Below are 26,348 nucleotides of genomic sequence, written 5' to 3' on the forward strand. Positions count from 1 at the left end.
TCCGGGTTATATTACCTGTCCAATTTTCAAGTCACGTTTCCATTGATGCAGGGACACCATCACACTGAGTCCTTTCTCATATTCTACTTAAATTGACCTATTGAATTTTTCAGCGATTGGCTCCGCTTTATTTGTGCCGCCTTCTATTACAGAATCTCGTCTCTTGTACCATCATATTTTGCTTGGCATAAGCCATAAGTTCGAAATAAATCCTAGAGAATCGCCACACGTGTCTTATTTTATTTTATTTTTTTATTTTACTTGTGGTAATGCCATTACTGCCTAGGATGCCCGGGAGGTGAACTAAGTTTCAAGATAATTTAATCAAGTTCTTAATTGAGATTTCATTAATTGAGATTTCATTAAGCTATCTCACCCTCGAGAAGACAAAATTTTATCTTGAAAATAACAAATGGTTCATACTTAGGCTCCATTCGTTTCGCGAAAAATGAATAATTTAAAAAATATTTTCATAAAATTAATCGATTGCATTCCTTAGAATGTTCAATCAATGAAAATTTTTTCATTACCGATAAAAATATTATGTATAAACGTTTTCATGGACAATAAAAATGTTTTTCAAAATATTCATTTTTCGCGAAATAATAAAGCCTTAAGGACGTTCTATACCAAAGACAGATGCTGTACTCTAATAAATGGAATCACCATTCCCATTGCGTCAATCTACATGAACAGATCATGGTGCATGTACCCTGTCTTCCTCAATATGAATGGATAGACATTCGGCCATCTATCCAGGGAACTGTCAGAAGAGAACTCTCATTTAGTAAAAATGATGCTTGGATTCTATTTATGCAGATGCCCAAAAGTATGCAGACAGACCTCGAGCAAACAATCAAACACGTGAGTTCTCTTATGTACATTGTGTTTCAGAAACATCGCCATGGAGCTCACAAAAGGCCTTCCAGAAAATGAAAAAAAGACTGACTCAGGGTGCCTACTGATCCTATGCCAAGATCTTCAGCAACTTGTTGACAGAAAAATGCCTACTGATCCTATACCAAGATCTTCAGCTAGAGGCTAAAGGGGTAAAAGAAAAAAATGGTGAACTAGATCTTCCACCAATAAGGACTATTTCAACCGATTATTGATCTAAATGTGCTAAGGCCTGTCTAAGTCTTCTGTAGTCCAGAATCATGGCGATGCATCATCGCATCGACATCAGTGTACGAACTCGCTTTTGGCGCTCTGCTTTTTTAGCTGCCGGTGTCCTTTTGAGCCTCCTTAGTTCATCCATTACCACTTTTTCGACTGTGTCGATTTCATTCAGAAGCTTCTTCTGGGGTGTGAGGAACTCTGAGTCGGCAGCACGAGTCTGGTTGGTAATGTCGAGCAGTATCTTCGGCACTTTGCCTACAGAAAGCGGGCGAGGCTTTTCTGCAACTGCTGGACCAGGGGTGTGCAGAGAAATGTCGTGCTCGAGGGGAGCACGCACGCGTGGTACAGAAGATTCACCGATGCTCAGTTCAGTGGTTGCAGGACTATCTGCTTGACGCCCTTCAGTCTCTAAAAGCCGAGCCCTTCTCCTTTCATACGCCTGAATTTAAGAGAAGATATTAGACCAGCACCCACATAATTGTGCAGGAATGTAGTGATATGGATCTGCAGAGGCAGTTAAGCAAAAATTCTGAAGTGGTATCAATTGCATAATGAGGAATAAACTGTGAAATCATGATACGCAGCACCAAGAAAGAAGACTATTGAAGAGAAACACAAGGACGATAAATTAGCGCAAACAGATGTAGAGTTGTGACTATGATATGCAGAGTTTAATTCCTTCAAGGAACTGGAGAGAAAGAAGGGAACAAAGCCTTAACATTCGTAATGAGCAGAGCCAAAACGTTTACCACGCTGATTGGTGATGTAAACCAAATAAACATTACCAAACACTTCACAACTGCCTCCTCAGTTCTCACCAATCTAGCAACTCGACACGAGCTGTAACATTGAATTACTAGTGGCAAAAGCGCTCATAGAAGTATATGACTGGCATTTCATTGCCAATTAGCCTAGATTTGCATAATGCTCTGCAGGCATGAATACAAATCATCCAGAGTTTAGATCAGACCAGGCGAAATTTATATGTTCATCAAATGCCATTCTAAGCAAGAATCCACTCAACTAGTTTGCTGATCAAATTGGTGATTAGCCTAACGATTGAAAGAAAGTAGACAAAAAAAACCAGCGTTAATTGCCAGACAACACAAGAAAGCATGCACGCGCCGTAAAACTTTAATCAAACCAGACACATTGAATGAGCAATTACTACTCTGAAAAGCCTCGTTACCCTCACAACAGATGTCACATCGCGCAGTGGTGTCCTCGGGTACCAAGGAGGCAAAACACTGTCCTGACGCCCCCGGCCTCTCCTTGTGCTACCGGGCAAGGGCGTACTCTCCCTTCCCACCAACGGACTCGCAAACAGATTCCTGCCACGCCCGATCACATTTCTTGGAGTCCCCAAAACGGCCCGGCCAACCGCACCACCGCGGCCCAATCCCACCGGCGCCCGTGCTCCCACGACTCCAGCCGTTCGCCGCGCCACCATGGGTTCGAAGAGATTCGAACCCAACTCCGGCTCGTTTTCAAGCGCTCCAAGTATACCCGCTCGCCTTCGAGCGTACACCGCGGCCACATCTACCACCCTCACGAGCCTGTCCCTCGATTCCGGCGGCATCACAAAGCTCCTGCTATCGAGAGAGAACGGAAAACCCGCACCATCAGAAGACAACCAATGCAAACAGAAATCGAATCTTAAAAAGCACGAACGCTCGCTCGATTCAGCAAAAGCCCAGATGCGCCCTCCCTGAGCCAGTGAAACCTGCTAAACGAAGCAGTGAACCGAGCAAGAGCGAAGGAGAAGGTGGGGTCGGGACGTAACCTTGAGAGAGGTCGACGATGGCATTCGAGGAGGGTTTTTTGCTGAAGTGGGTTGCGATTTCGAAGGTGAAATCAGCGGAAAGTTTCGCTCTTTTCAAATGGGGAATGAATGGGCGGCATGAGGCAAAAAAATGATGCAGGAGGAGGAGGTTTGTTTTCCAGCTTGGAGCTCCGTCTAAATTTTTCTGAAATTGAAATTTCAAAATTTCGCATTTGGGCGGTTCGAGCCGTTTGCGAGCTCTTTCAACTAAAAAAAGGAGAAAAGTCGTTTCGAGTCTTGAACAAGTTGCCACGACATCACTCCGAAGACTTTGTGCCACGTGCGCTAACCCTGGGTGGGGCATCGAAGGAATTTGGCTCGCCAAATGATATGACTCAATTGTCCTTCCCTTCCATAAGAAAGAAAAAGCTGAATTTCGCATAAGGCTGTTTTACGAGAAAAGGGCATAACGGTCTTTTTCATCTTATTGTTTTTTTTGGGTCGAGATCGAGAATTTAAAGAGTTAACTTTTAAGTGGATCTGTCTTTTGTGGTACGTGAATTTCTCAATTGAAGTCTAATATTACCCTAACGGTTTTGCTAGCATAATTTGGAGTACAAATTCTTATAAAAAAAAAAAAAGTAGAGCCCTTAATAATTTTTTTATTATTTACAATATATTTTTTAGTTCAAAGTAGATTGTTAATCTAACAGTCTCCCAAAACTGTTACATGATCGATTATCTAACCATAACACATATATTTTTTTTATTTTTCTTATCATTTTGTTTATCTTTATATTTATGATATTTTACATTTATTTTTTTTTTTGTCAATTAATATTCACTCTACCATAAATAAATAAAAAACGGGAACATCAGACTTATTATTAGTCTTTCCCTAAGGCACAGCATATCCAGCATTGAATTTAAACTAACGATTCTTTTTTTTTTTTCCCTCATTTCATTTATTTAGTTGACATTTTTTTTTTGCACTTTGCTTAGGAAGTTATAGAAATTAGACACGGAAAACACCAATTTAGTAGCCTTTTCTCAATTGAAGTCTAAGAAAGTTTAAAGTAACCCTAATGTTTCTTTTTCTTTAATCTTTTCTTATTATGTTATTTATCAATTCAACATTCTACATTTATTTTTATTTTATTTTATTTTTTTGTCAATTAATATTTATTCATGCTTCAGAACTTTGAGAGAGAGACTAACATCCTAACGCTCTCTTAGAACACAAAGGCACATTTGTCCCCTCCCTAGGCACGGCATATTTGGTCATTTGTCGAGCAGTCATTTTGGCTGTTTGAATTTCATCGACGACGAGTTCGAAATCTAACTGGAGATTCAGTTCCATGTTGGACCTATCCAAATCAATCGTTACGACGCGGTTGCTTCACACGAACTAAGTGCTCCCATCGCCTTTTGTCTTCATATTTTGATCTTCCTTTGCTTCCTCCGCATAAAGCGACGGTGAAATCGCGTTCTCCGTACATTCTCTCTTGCGTTCTCGTTCTCTTCTTCAATTTCGTCAAGCTTTAGCTATATCTATTATCCTCCCAAAAGAAAATAACTAGCCCAAAAAATAGGAATACGTGATCAACACTATACGATCCTTTAATTTTCTGCCTAAAGTGACAGGAGGAAGTGGTACGAAACTACACTAACCCAACAACAATGAGTTTTCCAGTAAAAAATTATCAAAAAAGTTCTAAACACATAGCAATTCGATTTTAATTCTTTTTTGTCAATTCAGTCACAAATTTGTTGTATTTGCATCAATTCAATCTATCGTCATCAAAAAAAATCTATCCGGTTAACTTTGCCGATCGACGTACATAACTTTTAATAATTTTTTAATATTTTTCATTTTTTTTCTTCCCAACTTCTAGCATTTGACGTTAGCATTGACGTGACAATTTTTAATCTTATTTTAATATTTTATATTTTTTTTAATATTTTCGATCTTTTTTTCTTTTCCTTTTTTCCTCCTCCTTCCTCCTCCGGCCCATCGAACGTCAATGCCAACCAGCCAAAGTTGGCCGGATAGAACTGAATTAGTACAAATGCAAAAAGTTTAGAACTAAATTGAAAAAAAAAATTAAAACTAAATTGACATAATTGCATTAGGTATGTAAAATTTTTTTGGTAATTTTCCCGTTTTCAAGTGGGTGTGCCACAGAAACACCAGTACAAATTCTGAGTGCCCATGTTGAAGATTCGCAGTACTCACAAGGAGGGCGTAAAGAAGGACGTGATGTTCAAGATAAGCCATTAAAACTCTGCACTATAAGGGTTCAATCAAACTTGTTTGTAAAGGAACTTGCCCGATCCAGTCACTTTCTGGTATAGTTCATCCGAAGCATTTTCACTTGGTCACGGTACCAGAAAAACCTGGAGTTTCAGTCTCGAGCCTTAATTTCATCAGCTACCCTTTCTCTGCAAAAATCGTTTCGCTACACGAAGCGTAGATGAGAATTACCGATGCTAAAGAATACAAGACGGCTACTACATACAAAGGATGGAATTCTAAAGCAAATGTTGATCTCAAGATCATCTTGCCGAAAAGAAATATAATCTGAACGAAGAAGATTAGGACGACATGCAGCACCCGCCCTTTCCTCTGCCGGCATCCCCATCCTGTCCAGGGACTATAATCCTCGTCCCTTTAAGAAGACCAGGATCCGATTCATCGCTTGCATTAAGGGTCTTCTTGGAAATGATCCGATATATCTCTGTCAAAACTGTCAGGAATGCAGTTTCAACATTGGTTGCCTCGAGAGCCGATGTCTCCATAAAGAATAGGCTCTCTCTTTGGGCAAACTCCTGGGCGTCTTCCGTTGGGACAGCCCGTAGGCTGCCCAAGTCGGACTTGTTGCCAACGAGCATGATGACGATATTCTTGTCAGCATGACCTCTCAGTTCCTCCAGCCACCTAGTCATGTGGTCGAAAGATTGGCGCTTGGTCATGTCATATACCAACATCGCCCCAACAGCACCTCTGTAGTATGCACTCGTCACTGCTCGGTACCTGTGGAAGCATAGATCACGAAAATGCTATGAACAACAAATGACAGATGACTCAAACCACTTGACTGAAAAAGTGTCAGGCTGGGGTAATTGCTTAAATGGGGTTCATTATGTTCAATTCGGGACTAAAAGCAAACCATTAAAAGCTTAGAACGGCTGCCTAGCACAACATGCTAATCTAATGCTAACAAGAGCACAGAGTATCGAAGTCCTGGATGAACTTCATTAGAGAAATTCAACAAATGCTAAGGAAGGCCTTGAAATTCTTTTAGCCTTCTCTTAAGGGGGATCTACCCCTCAATGCTCAACTCTTCAATGAATGGATGTAGCAGTAAAGGTTTTATCTCACAAAGGCAGGTTGCAGACTTCAAGAACTACCTCGGTCTCATTATACTCATCCACCAAACAAATAAACATGTCCTGCTGGATGAATTCTGAGTCGATCAATCTTCGTAATGGTGTGCCGTCCTGATTTTTCCCAAGCGCTTCTTCCCTTGCTACTTAAACTAAAAGGTCACTGAAATTGAACTGTAGCACTAAGAGGTACAGAATTCCTATAGCTTGATTTAGCTGATCCAAAGTTCCAAATGACAGAAGAAGAGAGATTGTGGTTTAGGGCAAATGCGACTGCGAGTCTGCCACTGGATGACTAGGAATCACCTTTTGTTCCATGGACGAGCCAATTCCAATATAGGGATCGGGATCGACCAACCATCTACATTAAGGAATACCGCTTAAAGGATTATGATCAGAGCACCAGATGAACATCATGAGGCAAGTTGATGGATTGTACTTGGGCAACTTGGAATTTTCATCGGACAAAATATAATTGCAACAACATGGAGACTGTTAGCTACTGAGGAAAATGAAATGCACCACCTGTGAAATCTTGTCAAGACAACAGCCTCGTCGTAATAAAGCCAAAATAAATGCCGGAAAGGCAGCCAAAGGCCCAAATCCAGACTTTCACTCAGCAATGTGATAAAACATCTCGCTTAGAGACCATCCCACCTTATTTAAAGGGAAAAAGGACCGACGATCTCTTACATCTATGGGATTTAGACAGAAATTGGAGCATGTCTCACACTAATGGAGATCGGAGATCACGAGAATCCTTGCACCATTAACTCATTCAGAATCGTCCCAGATGGCCAGAACGACAAGTCCCATCCCAATCGAGAAGGTCGATCACAGGTTGGCAGACACAAAGGCCACCCAGTTACCATCTACAATTGGTGATGTGCTATTTCATATCCAAGAAGCCGTCACCAAATCCTTCTTCAGTGAGCATATTTTTTCACCCTAGTTGCTCGCCAATTTTTTTTTTTTCAAAGCAAGAATAAGCTCGCTTTTCCTATTCATCTTCATGGCCTAAACGTCCTACAGCAGAAATCCAGAGGACTCAAAACTAGTAAAACCTCAGCCAGCGAAAAACACTATATTTTTGCCGATCCCATCGCCTCCATCTATTCTGGGCTAAGAAAATGACCAGCATTTCCGAACAGGATACATAAGCACAGAGCAGGACACATCACAGATTGATGTTTCTTCTCAACCGGTAGGCAAATGGACTGATAACGTAAAAAATATTCAAATCCACACAGTGAGGAGGAGGAGGAGGGAGGGGGGGGGGTGGGGGGGTCATAAGTGAATGTGAAGGTGTCCTCACCGCTCTTGACCCGCAGTGTCCCATATCTGTGCCTTCACCGTCTTGTGATCGATCACGAGCGTCTTCGTCTGGAACTCGACGCCAATGGTGGCCTTCGACTCGACACTGAACTCGTTCCTCGCGAACCGAGCCAGGAGCTGGGATTTCCCCACCGCTGAATCCCCAATCAGCACGATCTTAAACACGTAATCGATCTTCTGGTTGTAATCTCCATACAGATTAGACATTCTCTAGCCCCGAAATCGAACCCCGCTGTCGTCTTCACCGAAGAAAATTGTGTTAATCGGTGGAGCTACGAGACCCTAGCCCAAGCGAATCGGATCATTGATCGGCTGCCGACGAAGCTGGTAGCGAATCTGATTTGCTTCCGGGGTTGCATCCATGGACCGATTTGATCCGAAATTTTTCGTCTGTGGATGGGTCTAGGCGTGCTCGCGATGTGGATGGCTCAGAGAGGAGATTATGGAGGATCGTCTGGTTCAGAAATTGCTGTTGCGATGTCTCGGACATGGGAGCTCGAGAGGACACAAAATGGAAGTGCAATGGAGGAAAAAAGTTTGAGAGAGAGAGAGAGAGAGAGAGAGAGAGGGAGGGAGGACCAACGGCCAATGCGGGTCCCTCTTAACGGTTTCTCTCGGTCTGAGAAATGTTTGGGTGCGCTCATGTCTATCTGAGTCCCGGATCGATCAAGGCAGCCAACGGTGTATGATTGGGCTGTTGCAATTCCCATTCCTAACAAGTGGGGTTTTTTTTTTTTTTAAGTCACCGTGATTTAGATAGATGATTAGTTACTAAAATCGGGATTACTTAAATGAAATGGCGATGAAGGTGATTTTTGCAACAGATGCTTTATAAATCTGTGCAGCAAAGACTAATAGTGTTTATATATACCTCTTAGATGAATAGCGTCCCAAAAACGCGGTATTGAGGTGGACGAGTTACGAGTGCATGATCATAACTACATTATGATCACGTGTTGTCCGTTGTAGTCGCACATGTTGGGACGGTCACAAGGAATGGTCCACTGAGTATTTTTGTAATCTTCGCCTTTTGGTTGATTTAGACATGTTAAATGGTCTATTTTTTTAACTCATGTGGTGTTTTATATGATTAATTATATTATAAAGGTTTGAATAAAGGTGTTAAATGGTCGTAATGGATTTACCGTTTAGATATAACCCTTTTGGCTCCTTCTCTTTCAATCTCGCGTGGCCCCTGCCTGCTTTGATATTAATTTTCGTATTAAATTAAATATAAGTGTTTGAATATGGATATCGTTTTGTTGGATTGCGTCCTGGTGTGACTTTGTCGGGTTGTTGGCATTGATATCCTAGATGAAAGTGTTTTGGGACTATTTTGTCTTTTGAAATATATTGGTGTATTGTGATGATCGCTATGACTAGACTATAGCGCTCAGTAAATTTACCAAAGACAGAAAACGAGACTGGAAGAAATTATCACGGGGTGGGGACAACCTTCCCTTCAGAAATAGCAGACCACTGGTGCATTCAGGTAAAACTATCAAATAGCATTCATTGGCCTTCTCAGTGAATTAATTACAACAGACACAGGGGCTCATTTAAGAAAGGAAGCAAGCTATGCCCCAGGCAGATTTTGGCCAATCGTATCCAACGGCTTACGACTACCTATGCCATATTTTCATCTTGGATCGGCCCGCCTACTTTGCCGTGCCGAATCCGTCGTAAAGGCTGCTGCAGATTCCCCAGTGATTCAGACAGCAATTGAAAAAGGCTTTCATTAAATAACTAGCCTTCCATTGCACCGAGCATATCTGTAAGAACTCACCATTCAAATGAAACATGAACATTTCATGTGCGGATTGGGCACAACCATGTCCTGCCATCTTCTTATCTTGGGACCTCTGAAGCTTATGTTAAGCTAACAAAATCAAAAACATTTAAGGAGGCACTTCGGCAAACATTCTTAGAATACAATAGTAGGAAAAAGGAACTGTCTTGCGCTCCTTCCTACAGTTCTGTTTCCAGTACTAGTATGGAACGAAATCTACTTTCCTAACTTTCTCTCTATCTTTACACCTACAGAAGAACGTCAGATAATTTGGTTGGATGGCTTCTGCATACTTAGGCATTTGCAATTTGCTCGGTTGTCGCTGAGTATCTGCAGAAGGAGACGTATATGTTCAGGCATTAGTATCAAAGTGCTCTAGAGAAAGTGCCAAGTCTCGGCTCCATGATCAACTCGTTCTTCATTACCTTGAACTGTTTCTGCAGGTCCTTAATGTAATCAACAGCCAGATCTAGCATGTCGGCCGTGTTCGTTTGCTGCCAATAAAGATCAGAGTTTCATGAGTTCTGCAACACATTAATTTCATCAGTAACTCATTCGAAGAAAATATCTACCTTGTCCATATTCGGCACCAGCTCTTGCAATTTTCTCATTCTTTCGCTTATCCTTGTCCTTCGCACCTGGACTATTTAGATGTTAACAACCATGTAATTCACACACCAAGAACTCAGGAAACATATTAAATTCCATAGTAGCATATGTTCATCAACCGAAGAAATGATGTCAGTTAAGAAGATATAGAAGGGTCCGGGACATGGAATGAACTTTACCCTTTCAGCAATACTTCGAGGATGAGTGGCACAACCCCGCTTCGCTCTGATTTTACATGGGACAGAATCTTGGAATTGCAGGAACTTCTCTACAGCAGCCATCTCTGATGAAGTCTTCGGCAAGCTTAGATGATGGGACAGCAGGTGAACCTGATTACCTGGATTCCCATTCTGATTCCAAAATACCAACATTCAGATATGATTTTAGAAAAGCAACTAAGGATAGGCAAACAATATCTACTATGTCAAATCTTGCCTGATCACCAGAAAATTTTTTCAGACCATTTTCTTCATCTCTCTTCAGGCCCATAAAATTCTGTGAGAAATTTGAGGAATCACTCCAAGAATTGAATAGATATCCAGAGCCGTGAAACCGGCTAGTGCCACTGCCAATCCCTATTTTTGCAGCATCAGGACTCTGTGCTCCAAAGCTTTCACTTCCAAGTTCTGAAATCTGTGACAAAACCCCCAAGGAACAAGATAACCCAGATGAGACGCTCATCTGACCATTCAACTTGCTTCTCGAAGGACTTGCTTCTCCGTTGACTCCATTCCCCACTCTATAGTTTGTAGTACCTCTCATCGCAGGAAAGCCTGCAAAGTTTAAGAAACTTCCTACACTCAGTTCTAAGTAGTGCTCCTTCTGCAAGAATCTTAATGTAATTCTGAATGGTAGTACATAGACTTTCATCACCTACAACATCCTATAAAGAAAAGGAAATATTCCATTACACTGACAGTCTTCTTAACTAGGGCTAGAATGTAAGACACTGGGCATGACACAGATGTTGGCAAAAACCAATAACATATTCATTTGCACGGCCTAATCAATACTGATTAATGGACTCAGTACGAACTTGAAACCCCGCGTTCTGTAATTCCTTTTCCTTTTTTCTTCAGATTGATCTTGAACAACATGAATCTGGGGATTGCATATCTCGCTAATTGTTTGGTAACATTGCTTCATGATTGAATAATTTATGCTCTGTTATTCACAAGGAACTTAGGAAAGAAATGACAAAGCATTCTGACGCGAAGAAAATAGAATTAGAAATCACAATCAACATACAGCACTGACGTTACTCTTGAACTTTCACTTGCGACACTCGATTCAAAATAATCTTCCTTTACCTGGCCAGTCCTCTAAAACATCTAGTTACATATTGCACTGCCATCAGCTCTGTCGAGATTGATAAAAAGCTGTGTCTAGTGGCCCTAAGTCACTCTCCTAACTCCCAAGACAAGAACAACTACTTCCTGTCATCCAGTGAAGGGTAAGTTATTTGACATGAGCAAGAGGAAAGCGTGTACTCTACTTCCTCAGGAACTACTTCAGATAGAAGAACGGTCGAACCCCTTCAGACAGAGAAGGCGGAAACTTGCTGTCTAGTACAACATTCTCCTGAACTATGTCTTGAAATTGCTGTCACAAAAATGTTTGAAAAACTTGGACATCAATGAAGCATCTTTCACGAAATACGGCCGAAACCTCTAATGCCAATAGAGAGTTATGTTATCTTCTCGCCTTGCTTACACTTTTGAGACTTACCATGCTTTCCACGTAAGAAAACCTTGACAAAGTTGCCAATGATAGTCCCTCCACTATGTACAAAGAAGAGATAAAAGAAAAAGGGAACCGCGCTTTTACCATTTTGAGCAGAGAGATCAGAGAAGAGTCCAGAAGGAGAGCTACCCTGCCTCGCGATACTTGAATCGCCAGGCTTCACCTGGGTGTGGCGATCCGTCGCCATTGAGCTCAGCACGCCATACGAGCTATCCATGGCGGAAGAGCTCATACCGGAGCTCTGCCTCGGATATTGAGGCGGCAGAGCATACCCACCGCGGGGCGAGTTTGCAAAGCTCCCGACCGCCGCCTCCGCCGCCGTGGAAGGCGGAGACTTTTCGTCGAAAACTTGGAGAGATGGCGAACCCGACCCGCGGCAGTTGCCGCCGTAACCCAAGAACCTGGAGCTGAACTTGTCAGCCTCATACCCTTCAGACAAACCGACCTTAATCGCTCCACCCTCAGCGAAATCCTCGAGGAGCGAGCTCGGAGTCGTGCGGAAACGAAGCAACCCGTAACTCGAGGGTTGACTCTGGTTGTAGCTTTGATGGTTACTCGAATCCATGTGGAGACAAACGAACACCTCTCCTCTCTCTCTCTCTCTCCCTCTGTTTCTTCTTCGGAACCTGTTGCGGACACGGGGGGCAAATATAACAGTGGCGAGATGCTAAGGGAATTATTGTATATACTATATACCCCGGTCGCTTCACTGCGATGCAAAAATTCCCAGAGAATTTTTATCTCGCTATCACGGGGAAATCTTAGGGGATTAATAGCTTGATTTCTAAGCGGGATGAGGATAAGATCTTCAGGAGGAAGGAACCCAGGCGCGAGCTGATCAGACAGAGACTGTGATGTCCAAGAGCAGAGCCGGAGTTTTAAAACGGTGGAGGTTGGGAATGAAAATGGAGGAGGGATCGGTGCGAAAGTAGCGCCAGAAGCAGGGAAGATCTCGTCGAGGGCAGAGCAGATTTTAGCGAGAGAGACAGTTTTGACAGGAGAGAGAGAGAGAGAGAGAGAGAGGCGATGGTTGTCTGGTTATTTTCCTTTAATGGCAAGTCCTGTCAGAACGAGAGAGCTTAAAAATTCCGACAGTCAAAATGAAGATCACCCGCTTCGATAGATATGAGATCAACAAAAATTACCATCTTTCCCAATTTATTTCCTCTTTGTGAGAAGAAAAATCTCACCCATGATCTGTTTCGAATTATCATTTCCGGAAAATAGTTGGTGTTATGGATTAAAGCTTCACAATTATTACATAAGATACGTTACGGCATTTAAATGAACGAATGATTGCTATACATCTCACCATGTTTTCCCTTTTCTCATCCTTTTCTTCCTTTTCTTACTATTCCCTCCTCCTCCTCCTTCTTCTTCTTCTTCTTTTCTTTTCACGTACTTCTCTCCCACAGTTTCTATAATTAGATGTCTAATTTGCAAGTAACGCCTCCATCCTTGCTATTATCATCGCCAATGCTAATCTCTCCGCCTTCGACCGTGCTAACACCAACGGAGCCTTATTCGAACCTCACATTGGCAAGGGGCGGGAGAGAGAAGAGTGAGGGTCTTCGGTGAAAATACAAAATCTAACATCGAATATGCTGTATAATGAGGATCAATTGTATATTTTAGTGACTTATAACTCATTGATTTTTATTTTTAAGTTCAAGATGAGCCTCACTAACAACCCGTTGTAACGGTCACAATGGTATTGTTGAAAATTGCTACAAACATCTAAGTAGTAAGCCCTTCTCCATCGTGGCCGGATGTTGTGGTCGATAGGGGGAATTTATTTTTTCCGAATTAGAGAAGAGAGATATGTAAAATCAAAGGCATTAGTAATTTCGTTTTTAAGTATATATTTCCGTTGACACTTAAAAATGGTGTCTTCTTTGAGTAAATTGTTACAAGCATAGAAAATTGGCATGGCTAATTGTTGTAACAAATTTAATGATGGCACAATTACAACAAGTTATGAACAACTTGAAAAGAATCCATAATCGTGATAAAATTGAAATCTATAACAAATATCAGTTATCAGAGAAGGACTTACAATAACAAAGCCATCGAAATGTAATTGCGAAGTAGTGATATACTCAAAAATGTTACTTATCGTGTTTGACACAATTTTCTTAGATAATACGAATTCTCTGTAACCATTGATAGGATTCGTGAATGTCTATTTCCCTTTATCAATAACCATTATACATATGTAACTTCCATTTTGTAAACACTTGGTGGAGGATTGTAAATACCCCAAATATACTCTTTATACAACCCCAATCAATACAAAATCTCAAAAAGGGTGAAGATTTTCTAATGTGTTAAAAATATTTTTCATGCAAAAATATGGTGCCTCTAGTTTCAATTCTCTAAAATATTTTGTCATTTATTTTTTTATTTGAAATCAATAAAGGACTCTTCACAATCTCTTTCGATTCACTCACCAATTCATCTATATTATAAAAAGCATTTTGCACTTTTTGAGTTGGAAAAATTTTTAACATGCCAAGTGGGAAAAGGGCTTTTATCGCCACCTTTCGGAAGAGACTACGATGGCAATAATTAGAAACATTAAGAGTTCGACAATGCTATTGGCAACAGTAATCTAGTGCCATAAATCGGTGATGATAGTTTTTATTCGAATCTTTTGCCTTCCAAATGAGGGTAATTACTATAAAGCGCCCTAAAGAAGTTATTTTCATTTCATCTTAGGGATTAGTGTATTTTCGCTTCCAAATTTCAACTCAATGGTGTTCTTCCATGAGCATCAGATTGTTCGAAGCATACACCCTTAAATGTTATGCCTATATTTCCAACAATTACATAGTGAGTCACATACCAAATGAGATCAAGCCTAATATCATTAAAGGTGTGAATGACGCTTTATCGAGGCCAGGATAGTCCAATCCACCAACATCATAACCAATGGTAACAAGGTTTGTTACTAGTTCCTTCCCATTATTGATTTTAATAATGTTGATCAACGTAGTCAAACCCCCGTAAGAATTATACAAAAGTCTGGATTTTCTAAACAAGGCCATAATAATGAGATAATCATGCTAATGTTGGTCAAAATTACCATACCGATAGCGATAATTTGGACTAGTCCACATGCCAGTCAACAGTCAAATATTAAAAATGTAAAGCCAGTGGGTCCATTAGTAATTTAGTACCACCAAATAGATATTTCTATTGGGCCTAACATGTCGATTAGCACAAGTAATCGGGCAAGATCAACATTGTCACCTAGGAGGCAAGATGGCCAACCAAATCCAGACTTGAACCTTGCACAGTTTGCCAAAGAAGTTTGACAACAATTGGGGTTAGACCACAGTGTCATCATGCCTGTTGATATGAAAGCACATCCTCAATAGTTCGTTAATAAGCCTTTTCCCATATATTTAACAATGATTTCTAACGGTGAATATGAGGAATCGACCATCGAACACATTGTTCGATTTATAGCCGGATACCAGGAAGCATGGACAAACGAACTCGTCCTTTTATATACTACAAATCTCTACCTTCTTTTAATTTGAGTGCACAATTTTGGATATGCCTCCACTCTCGATGACATGTTAAACATGGAATAGATTTTTGCCAGCTCACTCATCGATGCATTCACGTTGGTTTAAGCATTTCACCCTTGCGACGGGTTCACGGCACTAACGTGGACCTATGTCTTTGGAATAACTTTTGCACATCATTCTAATGTTTGTCAGTTTGACTATTGAAAATTTTCGGCATTTGACAATGGTATAAGGGGTTGTCGACATCGTTATCTTGCTATTAAAAATTTTCCGCCTTCAAGCTGGTTGGGGTGCGGTCATTTCTTTTTGATTGATGCCCGTGGATAAGGCATAAAGCCGACAAAAAAGGGGCAAGGGTAATTGTTATTCGTACCCCAGTTTATCGCATATGCCGGTGACGTCACCGTCGCACCCGATTCCCCGCCCCGTCGTTTTCCGCTTTTCAGCGTCGTATTTAGAAGATCACGTTCCCCACCTTCCCAGCGCCACCCCCCCGCCGCCGTCCCTTTCTATCGTGAATGCCTACGATTCTTAATAGTTCACACAATCGGTCCATTCCCCATTATCTGAATTTGACTGCGTGGGATTAGTTCCGGTGAAGTATGAACAATCGACCGTCAAACGCTTTGTTCGATTTATAGCCCGGTATGAAGAAGCATGCACAAAAAAATTCTCGCAAATCTTTTTTTCCATCTCTACCTTCCTAGAATTTTTTAGAACGACTTATCGTGATTGCTCAAATCTCGTACCTTTAAAATTTTTTGTTCCAATAAGCATTTCACCCATTTGCGACGGTTCACGGCGTAACGAAAACATGACGTAATTTCCGGACTTCCTGTCCGATTTGCATTCAAATAATTATATAATCACATTTTATGGCAAAGAATAGGGAAAATAATCAAGATAGTGATTATGGAGCGCAAAACATAGGCGTCGAGCAAAATGGGGTTGAGAAATAATCAAATAGTGTTTCCCGTGCAAAAGGCATAAAGCCGACAAAAAAGGGGCAAGGGTAATTATTATTCGTTCCCTTCAGTTTATCGCATTTGCCGGTGACGTCACCGTCTTACGATTGTTTGAAAAGTCGTTTTCCGCTTTTCAGCGTCGAATTTGTCTAAGATCATTTGTTTGTCATTCTTTCTTGTGCCACCCCTTTCGCCCCCTTGATTACGAGAAAAAAAACGCAAAAGAAGCCAAAAGTTATCACTCATTCGGTCAATTCCCGATTATTTGAATTTGCACTACGTGGGATTAGTACATAAAGTCTAAGTTTGTTTAAGACACTTAGTCTCGATTTTCACGACTACGTGGGTAGTATTGGATTTTTACTTCGCGGGAACTAGTGCGACGAAAAAATTTAATCATATTTGAATTTGGCTGAAAAATGGAGAATCACCAAATGTCGAGATTTCTTTGACGGAACCCTGTCCAGGGTTCAGCTCAACCTCCTTAATTGTAAAAAACATAAACCTTGAAAACACATAGCTAGGAAATAAAAAATAAAGCCTAATTAGAATAAAAAATAAAATAGCTAAAAATTCGAAAAAAAATGCTGCATTAGAGGTCCCTTAATATAAAAAATAAATTAGATTTAAAAAATTTCTAAAAACTAATTTTTTAAATATAAATATAAATTTAACTTGAATTTAAAAATAGGCTTAAGATCTTTAATCAAAAAAATTAATGTTTTTAAGAAAAAAAGAGGGGGGAGGGACAACCCCGACATCTGCGGAGTTTTTTTCAAAATTTTAGCCCTATTTTCGAATCCTAGACTTTTTAATTATTTCTTAAAGTTCTTAAATTAAAAATATAAATATTTTTTATTTCCCCATTTATATCCTTTTTGGTTTTTGGTTAGGTGCATTTCCTTAAATAAAATTTTTAATTTACAGAAAAATTAGTTTTCAGCAGACTTTTAAAATTGAATTTTAATTTATTTTAAATTATTTTAATTTATGTAGAGTTGAAAAGCACAAACCGGACTTTTTTTCAAAATAATGCTCCATCTCCTTATATTAAAATTTTAATTATAAATGATGAGGGATAAGATCATAACGGTGTCTTGCCTAAAAAAGTTTGGATCCCCGAAAGGTTCCAAAATACGAAGATCTATCCTTTTCTTTGGGAAAAGTGTCAAAAAATAATTAGGATTAATATCACAAAACATCCGAAACTAACATTTTTTTTATTATAAATTTAATCAAAACCTTTTTTTTTGACCATAAGAAAACAAAGGATCGTGACAAATTTATCATCCGATAGTTTTAGTCTTGATTTTCACGTAAAATTACGTGGGTAGATACACTTGGAAAATTAGGCTAGCGGGAACTAGTTGCGATTTTAAAAATCCATTTAATCAGGTACCGTTTGAGTTTTTCGCTGAAATTAACCCGATTACACTTCAAAATGTCGAAGCTTTGGATCTTTAAAAGAGAAGATCCTTTCCAATTTCTTTGGGAAAACAAAAATAATTAGGCTTAATATCACAAAACATCCTTAATCACCTATTTATGATAAACTTAGAGCTAAAGCTAATTTTTTCGACCATTTGAGAGAAATCGAAATCGAGACTCTAAAAATCTTAATTCATCCAATAGTTTTAGTTAAATTTTCTTGTAAAATCAAACTCGACGGTTAGATGCCTCAAATCGTGAGTGCAAGTTCGACTCACATCCCAGGTTGAATTCAAGGTTCCGCCTCGAGATCCTTAAGCTAGCGCGGTGGTGTTTAGGAGTTTTTCAGTGATCCATTACGCCCGACATCTCGGTTGGAGGTCTTCCTAATCAAGCTTTGACTCCTAGGTTAAGAAGTCCTTGCCTTTTCTTTGGGAAAGGCCAAAAATCGGGCCCCAAGTAGCTTTTAATATCGCAAAATATCCTAAACTAACATATTTATGGATAAGGTGCGCATTTAATCAAAACGGCTAATTTTTGGACCATAAGAAAACCAAACAGTACCTTGCAAATTTAGCACCAATAGTTCTACTTAATTCTCTTGAGTTCCCGCGTTAGCAGACACGCTTAAAGCACAAACCGGACCAGAATTTTTGCTTCCATTTCTCCGAAGCTTACCATTTTCGAGTTTTTCGTCAGATGAAACAAGCATATAACGGGGTCTTCCTAATCAAGCTTTGGATCCCCTGTTAAAAAGAGAAGATCCTTTCCTTTTCTTTGGGAAAACAAAAATAATTAGGATTAATATCACAAAACATCCAAAACTAATATATTTATGATAAATTTAATCAAAACTAATTTTTTTTATCATAAGAAAACCAAACCGGTAACCGTGACAAATTTATCATCCGATAGTTTTAGCTAAATTTTACTGTAAAATTACTAAGTTAGATGACACGTGACGGTTGACGGACATATCGGTTTGAGATTTTTACCTTCCGTTAGTCACGGGGTATCGGTTTGGAGTTTTTCGTGGCATTAACCCAACTTAACGTTGGATGTAAATTTGTCACAATTGTATCGATTTGGGATTTTTGTTGGTCGGAAAAATTAATTCGGAGTAAATCCGTTACAAGCATATCGGTGTAAGGTTTTTTGTGGTAAAAAAAATTAATTTAAGGTAAATTATTAGTAAGTATCAATTCAGAGTTTTTTGTGGTATTAATTTAGGCGACTATTCGCATCTCAAAAAGGAAAGCGAATCGGAATAATCCTAATTGAAAGGAAATTACATGCAGAAAAAGAAAAAGAAGAAGAAGAAGAAGAAGAAGATACGCGTTGACACCCTCGCTCACCTCCGTTTTGGGGGACCAAACCCCGGATGCAGACAAGACCAAAAGTAAATAATGCTGCCCCCCACCCACGTCCTAACAAGATGTCATTCTGGCTTTAATCCTTATCAATTTGACTAAACTCGCTTAATTTATGTCGCTGATCAACTAAAAACCTAAGCTCTCGCTTTCTCGATCCGAACTAGTTTAAGATTCCTTTTAATCGGGGGCCCCAAGTGGTCCCCCTCCCACGATCTTGGACCACTACGTTGCCGCATCGCAGTGCTAATAAAAGGAAAAAAAATTGACACGAACAGTTTTTTAAAATTTTGGCCCGATGTGTAATATAGCCTCTAAACTTTAGCTCAATGCGTAATATATTTTGCGAACTTTCAATTTATTCAATATGATCCCCGATTCCTAAACTTGAATTAATGAAAGGATTGCATTGAACTTCTTTCCACAGTTCATGAACTAAATTGAACATGTTCCGAAAATTCGGAGACTATATTGATCAAATTTAAAAAAAAATTCCAGATTATATTATACACCGGGCTAAAGTTCAAGGATTATACTGGTCAAATTTAAAGTTCAGGGGTCATGTTGAATGTCGAGTTAAAACTCAAGGGCTATTTATGTCATTATTATTTATTAAAAAAGAAGAAACGAAGTAAAACAAGTCATCGAAAGAGTCGAGCGCGATCCTTGGGTGTATAAAAAAAAAACAGGTCATTATCGCAAATCGTGTCTAATAAGAAGATCCCATTATTTTAATATAGCTGTTTACATATAATACGAAAAGATTGATTATTTTTGTTATTTTTTTATGCTGCGCGGATATCGAATGAAAAATCCCCATTAGGAAAAGAGGCGGGGGAGGATCCCGTTTGTATTCAGAGGGTCTTGGGCTTTGTGTGGATGCACAGTGGGACACGTGAGACCTCTTTTTCTGCACCTTTTGGCATTCTATTTTTAGCTTGTGGGCCCCTGCTCTGCTTCTTCTTTCACAAAAAGAGAGGGTAAAAAAAAAAACAGGGGAAAAGGACAAAAAAAGGCCTAAAAGGAGGAGCTTCTTCCATTCTCCTCTTCGCCTTCTTTTTTTTAACCCAGCTCTATCCGGGCCCGCTTCTCTAGGCCCATATATCTTCACTGGGCCAGGCCCACTTAGAAAGCCCGCGAAGTCACTCGGCTGGCAACAAGCCCAGTTTCACTCTGGCCACTTCCTCCACGGCCGAGAAGAAGAGGGAGGTTGGGGCTCGGGGAGTCAACGACCAATCGCATGGTCATACTCGTGTATGGGATTCGGGTGGAATTCAAAATGTAAGAACCGCCGCCCGAAAGTTGTGGGCCACCCAGTATCGCTGAGTTGTCATGCCGGATTGACGGGCCCATCCACGTGGACATTGCTCCGGGAGCGACTAATGATCTCTCCTCCTACGTACATCTATAAATAGTCGAATTTTCTCGGTTAAAACTTAAAACTACGTAAGAACGTAGAAGTGAAAATAGAAAAAATGATAAGCGTGCCTTAAAATTTATCACAAGCATGCAATCGAGTACTAAACTTTTTAAAAAGTATAACCAAGGCATAAATTTTATCACGAAAATATAATCAATCTCTAAAACTTTCAAAAGGCAAATCAAATCCTCAAACTTATTATGAAAGTACAATCTTAATCTAAACTTTTAAAAAATACAATTAATGAAAAGACTTAATTTTATCAATTTGATAGGTTTTAATATTTAACTAAAATTTAAAAAAATTAAAATTCTATTGTACTTTTTTATAAGTTTTAGATAAAAAAAATTATACTTTTCGAAAATTTTACGACCTGAACGTATCGCCGCGCCATAAGTTTTAAGGCTTCTGACTCCCGTACAAAATAAGATACCATCATGCCAATGTTTGCTCAAAGAAGCAGGAGCCAACAAAAACGCTGCTGATTATATCTGCAAAAGACCCGCAACAAAATCACTCCAAGGTCCCAGTCAACCTAGGATTGAACCACACTTCTTCTACAAGTTAAACCCTCCATAAGGAAAAATCCAGCTACCGATTTTACAAACGAGGAAGAAAGCACTAATGATGATTCCTACATCCAGAAGCTTAAAACGCTCCTTGAGGAACTCGAAACAAAGCTCTGCAACTTCACTTTCGTCTCCCGGCCATCACCAGACCTTTATGCGGTCCAGGCTCTCGGAGACCATCCTCATCCGAGGACGCAGCTCCGGGTCAAGCTCCGTGCAATTCAGCGCGACGTGAAATGCAGCGACGACTTGTTTCTTCACATGGACCTCGTGCAGGAGGTCCGGGTCTATTATCTCAGACAAGGGTCGCTCCTCCCGGAACACTTTCCTCACGAGGCTCTCCAGGCCCTTCCCGTCGTTCTCCGTCCCCACGTCCGGCTTCCGCCCTGTCAGGATCTCCATCAGGACAATGCCGAACGAGTACACGTCGCACTTCTGGGTGACCTTGGTGCCAGATACCCGGGCCTCGGGCGCCAAGTAAGTGACCGAGGGAGCTGGCATCTTCAGCTCCATTGCGGAGCTTAAAACGGTTTGGTTATTAGAGCCATGCTTCTTGGACGATGAGGCAGCGAATCCTGGAGTCCCCGAGATAAGACGATGGAGACCGAATCCGGATAAGTAAGGCTGGAATTCATCGTCAAGGAGGATTTTCGTGGATTTCAGGTTCCCGTGGACATACTTCCGAGGACTGTGCTCATGTATGTACGTTAAGCCCCTCGCAGTTCCTTGAGCGATCTTCAGTCTCGACGCCCACGATAACGGCGGTGAGCTCTTAGATGGTCCCCCTGTGGAAAAATTTGGAGCAACTAAGGTTTTATTACAACCTTAAAGACATTGATCAAAAACATGACTAGCAGCAGAAAATCTCATGCAACTGCACGACAAACAGATTCAATGCTATACGGTTCAGCCAGGAAATGGACGACTCGCTAGAGTCCAGAGAGAGAGAAAAGAGCTAGAAGTGTACCATAAAGTGCGCAAACTTAGGTTAGATCCAAAACAACATGATCACAAGTCGGCATCTTTAGCTTTCACAAAGTTGGCATCTTTAGCTATTGCCTAGATGAGAGTCAATGGCATGTGACACATCCACATCATCACTTACAAACAAAATGCGACTGGCATCAACCATGGTTGTTAGAATTTCAGGAAAGGTACTTTAAAGACTCAAATGAAGGGAGAGATGGATCATGCAGGCGACCTTTTCTCATAGTCGCCACCAGCAAAAACCTGACCCTACTGAGGTGAAAAGATGAGTTCTCGTGATTGCCATTTTACAAGGAGAGGCTTGAGCTTTTTATGTCCTAGCAGCAACAGAAAGCACAGAAAATGCACTGCTATTACACCCGTGTTCTTTAGGTGGAGCAAACAGTCAAAGGAAATGAAGGTGAGCTGCCTTTTGAACACGGTAAATCTTTGTTTAGATGAAACCAAAAGAATGCCAGTGATTCGTTCTGAAGACATTCAAATCAATAGGACCTGTAAAGAATATAAGTTGGATTAACAAAGAATGCTGTCGTAAATACTAACATTCTCCAACATTGTGGCATGAAATCATTGGCCTCTTTCAATGGAATATATTCGCATCGAGATTGAGAGCCATGGGCATGCCATTAAACACAGATTTGTCAAACAACCATTGCGAGAGACCATAGCAGATGCAGTTGAAGGACTGAGGACATGGCATTCCAACTAATAAAAGGATAAAACAGAAGCACCTAACAGATAACGAGGTCTTCCAAGGTACTAGCACCAATAAGTCGGTCTTCTACTTACGTCCCGATCATTTCTCATACAAGATACCCAAGTTAAAATTCGCAGCAATGACAGACATTCATCCATTACACGCGTCCAACACTACATTGCTAATGCCAACACCAAAATAATTGCCGGCATCAGTCGAGGCTGGCACTAACTGTAAAATTGTACTAAAAGCTTCAAGATACCATGTAAAATTTTTACGGGACCGCTGCCAAGCAGATGAATACGTTATATGCATAAGCAGCATCATGCGTAGAGCCAGAGAATCATCCACAAACTGATGTAATTGCGCTAAATTTAGTTGCCGAAAACCAAAACACCCCAGTGAGTCGTAATCGCAACCAAGCAAGAAACGCCATGAAAATTGAGAACAGGTGTGGAGGAATGTAATGTTACCATGTAATGCGGAGTACAAGCAGCCGTTGCGGATGAAATCCGGAGACCAGCAACTTCTCGTCGCTGGCGTAGTAATAAGCTCTCAGCCGGACGACGTTGGGGTGGTTGACCCGACTGATCGCCTCCACCTCGGACTCGAATTCCTTGAACCGCCAACCTGCGTCGCCCTCGCTCAGCCTCCTCACGGCCACTGCCTCCCCCGTGGACCCTCCGCCACCGCTGCCTTGCCCGACCACCACCTTGTACACGATCCCACTCCGGCTCTTCCCCACCACGTAAGCCGACGCTCTCAGCAAGTCCTCCAATTCCAAATCGAAACCCTCGTCCACCACCACGAACTTGCCCTTTTGCCCTTCCAGCTCTGCCACTTCCTCCACAATCACCGTCGCCTTCTCCTTCCCCGTTTGGTCTCTCCCGAACCTCCGCCGTTTCCTCCGGACGAACCACAATGACGCGAAAACCACCCCTGCGATCACTGAGAGTCCGGAAAGAACCGGTATCACTAACGAATTGCTCCTCTTCTGATGCATCCCATCATTACCTGGCGAGCCGTGAAAGCGGTTCGTTTTCGGGCTCTCGGGGTTCCTCCGTCCCCGAAGACGCCCTCGGATCCTGCGCCTCCGGGCACGGCGCCGAGAGCGGGAACCCACAGAGCCCCGGGTTCCCGGCGAACGCCGTGGGGCCCTGGTTCAGCAGCGAGCCCACCTGGGGTATCTTGCCTGTGAGGTTGTTGTGCCCGAGGTCCAAGCTCACCATCACCGGGAACTGGCCGTACGACGCCGGGACATCGCCGGAGAACCCGTTGTAAGAGAGGTTCAGCGTCCCGGAGAGGCTCCTGAGCTCGGCGAGCTCTTCGGGGAGCGACCCGTTGAGCGAGTTGGAGGACAGGTCCAAGTGGGTGAGGTTGCGGAGGTCCTTGATCTGGGTCGGGATCGGACCGAAGAGCGAGTTTCGGGAGAGGTCGAGGGAGACGAGGGAGGTGGCATTGAAGAGGCGGGAGGGGATGGGCTTGGAGAAGTTGTTGCCGGCGAGGTTGAGCCGCTTGAGAGAGCCGAGGAGGCCGAGCTCGGAGGGGATGTAGCCGGAGAGGTTCCTGCCAGCGAGGAAGAGGGAGGCGACCCGGCCACGGGAGCAGGCGACGCCGGCCCAGCGGCAGGGGCTAACGTCGGTCTCGGACCAGGAGGAGAGGGAGCGGGTAGGGTCGGAGGCGACGGCGGCCTTGAGGGCGAGGAGGGAGAGGCCATCGGGGGTGAGAGCAGAGGAAGATGGCGGGGAGAGGAAGCAGAGGAGGAGGAGGAGGAGGAAGAGGAGCGGCGATGTGGGCAGTGTTGAGAAGCGCATTTTGTCGCATTGGATAAAGGGTGCCGAGAGAGAGAGAGAGAGAGAGAGAGAGAGAGAGATTAATTTGTTAATGGTCCATGCATGTGGTGTGTTGGGTGCAACGAGGAGTTGCAGAGAGAGAGAGAAAGAGGAAAAAACAGGGGAAGAGTTGAAGAAGAAGAAGTCTCGCAAACTCGAAGAAGAAGAAGAAGAACGAGAGAGTGGAGGAGAATGAGTTGGGAGGTGTTGGAGGGTAGTGTTTGGATTTGAACCTTTTAATAAGAAGAGAGATTGCGGACTACGAGGTCGGCAGAGAAAGAGAACGTGGGTTGCGAGTTTTGAATTCTCGTGACCAGGACCTCCGACCTCGACCCTACTCCTCCTCCCCCATAGCGACGATACTTCTGATTTGTAGCCGGGATTCTTCTTATTAAAATACATCCTGACATTCACATTAAACACATTCCCAGTTCGTCAAGCGAAACGAGATCCGCCCGGCGACTGGGCAGGTGTTGTCCCTGTGCATCTTTTCGGGGTAGCCGGCGGAGGCGGAGGAAGAGGCGGTCGACGGTCGACAGCGGTGGGATCTTAAAAAACCTCCATTTTCTTTTGAACCGGAAAAAAAGCACGGCACAGCAAGAGTCTGGTTCAACACTCGCCATTTCCACTCAAGAACAGGTGCTACAGATATTGAGAATGAGAGGGTATCCGTGTGGGTACGGTTATTATAATCCAAACATACCCGCAACCTAATCAACATAAATACCCTACCCGTTAGAGCAATTTACCCGAACAATATTGAGATCCGACCCCAAAACACCTGTTTTTTTTTTTCAGGTCGGGTTGGATATGATCGAACCAATCAAGGCTTTTTTGACAGCCATAATATTGACGAATGTTCGAGTCCCGCCAGTCTTGTATAAATTGGCCACTTACTATCTACCGAGATATATCGTCAAAGATATTAGCGACTATATCAAAATATTTCGAAATTTTAAAGCTACGAAAATCGTTTTTCCATTTTAAAACACGAGAGTCAACACTTTACTTTCTACTCCCGAAAAAGAAGAGATGAATTGATCCTCGGTTGACTTATGAAAGTGGCTTGGAGCCCTAATGATGTGACGAATTTCCATTAAAACAAGCCTTCCCCGCTGGAACGTTCGGGGAGTTCCGACTATGGACCCGAAGCTTCCATGATACACGATCCTCTAAGACCTCCCCGCACAGGAACTGTGGGGGGTGCATCCATTTCCCGAAAATGAGTAATTTCGAAAATATTTTTAAAAAATTAATATTTATATCATTTAAAAAAATAATCAACGAAAAATATTTTCATTATCGATAATAATTCTATGCCTTAATTATTTTTGTAGGCGATAAAAAAAATTCATTCATTCATTTTTATAAGTAATATAAATAATTATTTTTCAAAAAGTGTTTTTCATGGTCAAGAAATTTAATTTATGATAAATTTATCACAGATCTAGCAATTTAGGATTTTTAATGATTAAAAATAATAATTTAAAGTAAATACATCATAGGTATATTAATTTAAGATTTTTCATGATAAAAAAAAATAAATTTAGATAAATTTATTACGAATGTATCGATTTATAATTTTTTGGTCTTTACGACATGATTTATGCAGTTAGCAACTATGGCCACAAGAAAGAAACTAGAAGATTTTTTTTTTTTTTTTTTTTTTTGGCTAAGCTAACAAGTAGGGGGGTTTCCGGAACTTTCAAATCGGGAAAATTTTTGACCAAAAACAAAACCAAAAAAAAAAAAAAGTGCTGCTTTTTCTGGGCCACTCGTTACAAAGTGTGCTCGAATAAG

The 26,348-nt window shown here is 41.4% G+C and overlaps 4 protein-coding genes across 4 annotated transcripts; all 4 read right to left on the minus strand.

Moving 5' to 3' along the window:
* Positions 1 to 746: 746 nt before the first annotated feature.
* Positions 747 to 3,059, minus strand: LOC115734120 (protein POLYCHOME). The gene is made up of 3 exons (XM_048286145.1): positions 2,904 to 3,059; positions 2,309 to 2,731; positions 747 to 1,558 (listed from the first exon to the last, which is right to left on the minus strand). Exons 2-3 carry the CDS (start codon positions 2,696 to 2,698, stop codon positions 1,169 to 1,171), a joined length of 780 nt encoding a protein of 259 aa, XP_048142102.1. The 5' UTR covers positions 2,699 to 2,731; positions 2,904 to 3,059; the 3' UTR covers positions 747 to 1,168.
* Positions 3,060 to 5,180: 2,121 nt separating this feature from the next.
* LOC115731727 (ras-related protein RABA4d) lies at positions 5,181 to 8,203 on the minus strand. Its single transcript, XM_030662403.2, has 2 exons — positions 7,584 to 8,203; positions 5,181 to 5,915 (listed from the first exon to the last, which is right to left on the minus strand). Exons 1-2 carry the CDS (start codon positions 7,808 to 7,810, stop codon positions 5,477 to 5,479), a joined length of 666 nt encoding a protein of 221 aa, XP_030518263.1. The 5' UTR covers positions 7,811 to 8,203; the 3' UTR covers positions 5,181 to 5,476.
* Positions 8,204 to 9,518: 1,315 nt separating this feature from the next.
* On the minus strand, positions 9,519 to 12,783 carry LOC115728974 (transcription factor bHLH130). The gene is made up of 6 exons (XM_030659383.2): positions 11,829 to 12,783; positions 10,437 to 10,774; positions 10,181 to 10,351; positions 9,965 to 10,030; positions 9,818 to 9,886; positions 9,519 to 9,722 (listed from the first exon to the last, which is right to left on the minus strand). Exons 1-6 carry the CDS (start codon positions 12,307 to 12,309, stop codon positions 9,654 to 9,656), a joined length of 1,194 nt encoding a protein of 397 aa, XP_030515243.2. The 5' UTR covers positions 12,310 to 12,783; the 3' UTR covers positions 9,519 to 9,653.
* An 8,107-nt stretch (positions 12,784 to 20,890) lies between these two features.
* On the minus strand, positions 20,891 to 24,687 carry LOC115732724 (receptor protein kinase-like protein ZAR1). The gene is given in 4 exon segments (XM_030663413.2): positions 20,891 to 21,817; positions 23,190 to 23,229; positions 23,231 to 23,728; positions 23,730 to 24,687. Coding segments are annotated over 4 exon segments (1,983 nt in total). The 5' UTR covers positions 24,531 to 24,687; the 3' UTR covers positions 20,891 to 21,173.
* Between the last annotated feature and the right edge of the window lie 1,661 nt (positions 24,688 to 26,348).

Source organism: Rhodamnia argentea, chromosome 10 (assembly GCF_020921035.1).
Source record: "Rhodamnia argentea isolate NSW1041297 chromosome 10, ASM2092103v1, whole genome shotgun sequence".
In the NCBI taxonomy this organism is placed as follows: Eukaryota; Viridiplantae; Streptophyta; class Magnoliopsida; order Myrtales; family Myrtaceae; genus Rhodamnia; species Rhodamnia argentea.

Bases quoted from the DNA above. Each gene is read 5' to 3' on its own strand.
- LOC115734120 (XM_048286145.1), bottom strand. From the start codon at position 2,698: ATGCCGCCGGAATCGAGGGACAGGCTCGTGAGGGTGGTAGATGTGGCC. The intron at 1,559-2,308 runs GTAACGAGGCTT...TCTTAAATTCAG, and splicing joins ATGTGACATCTGTTGTGAGG to GCGTATGAAAGGAGAAGGGC.
- LOC115731727 (XM_030662403.2), bottom strand. From the start codon at position 7,810: ATGTCTAATCTGTATGGAGATTACAACCAGAAGATCGATTACGTGTTT. The intron at 5,916-7,583 runs GTGAGGACACCT...ATGCTTCCACAG, and splicing joins GACACTGCGGGTCAAGAGCG to GTACCGAGCAGTGACGAGTG.
- LOC115728974 (XM_030659383.2), bottom strand. From the start codon at position 12,309: ATGGATTCGAGTAACCATCAAAGCTACAACCAGAGTCAACCCTCGAGT. The intron at 10,352-10,436 runs GCAAGATTTGAC...TTTTGGAATCAG, and splicing joins AAAAATTTTCTGGTGATCAG to AATGGGAATCCAGGTAATCA. The intron at 9,887-9,964 runs GTAGATATTTTC...CTTTATTGGCAG, and splicing joins TGGTGCCGAATATGGACAAG to CAAACGAACACGGCCGACAT.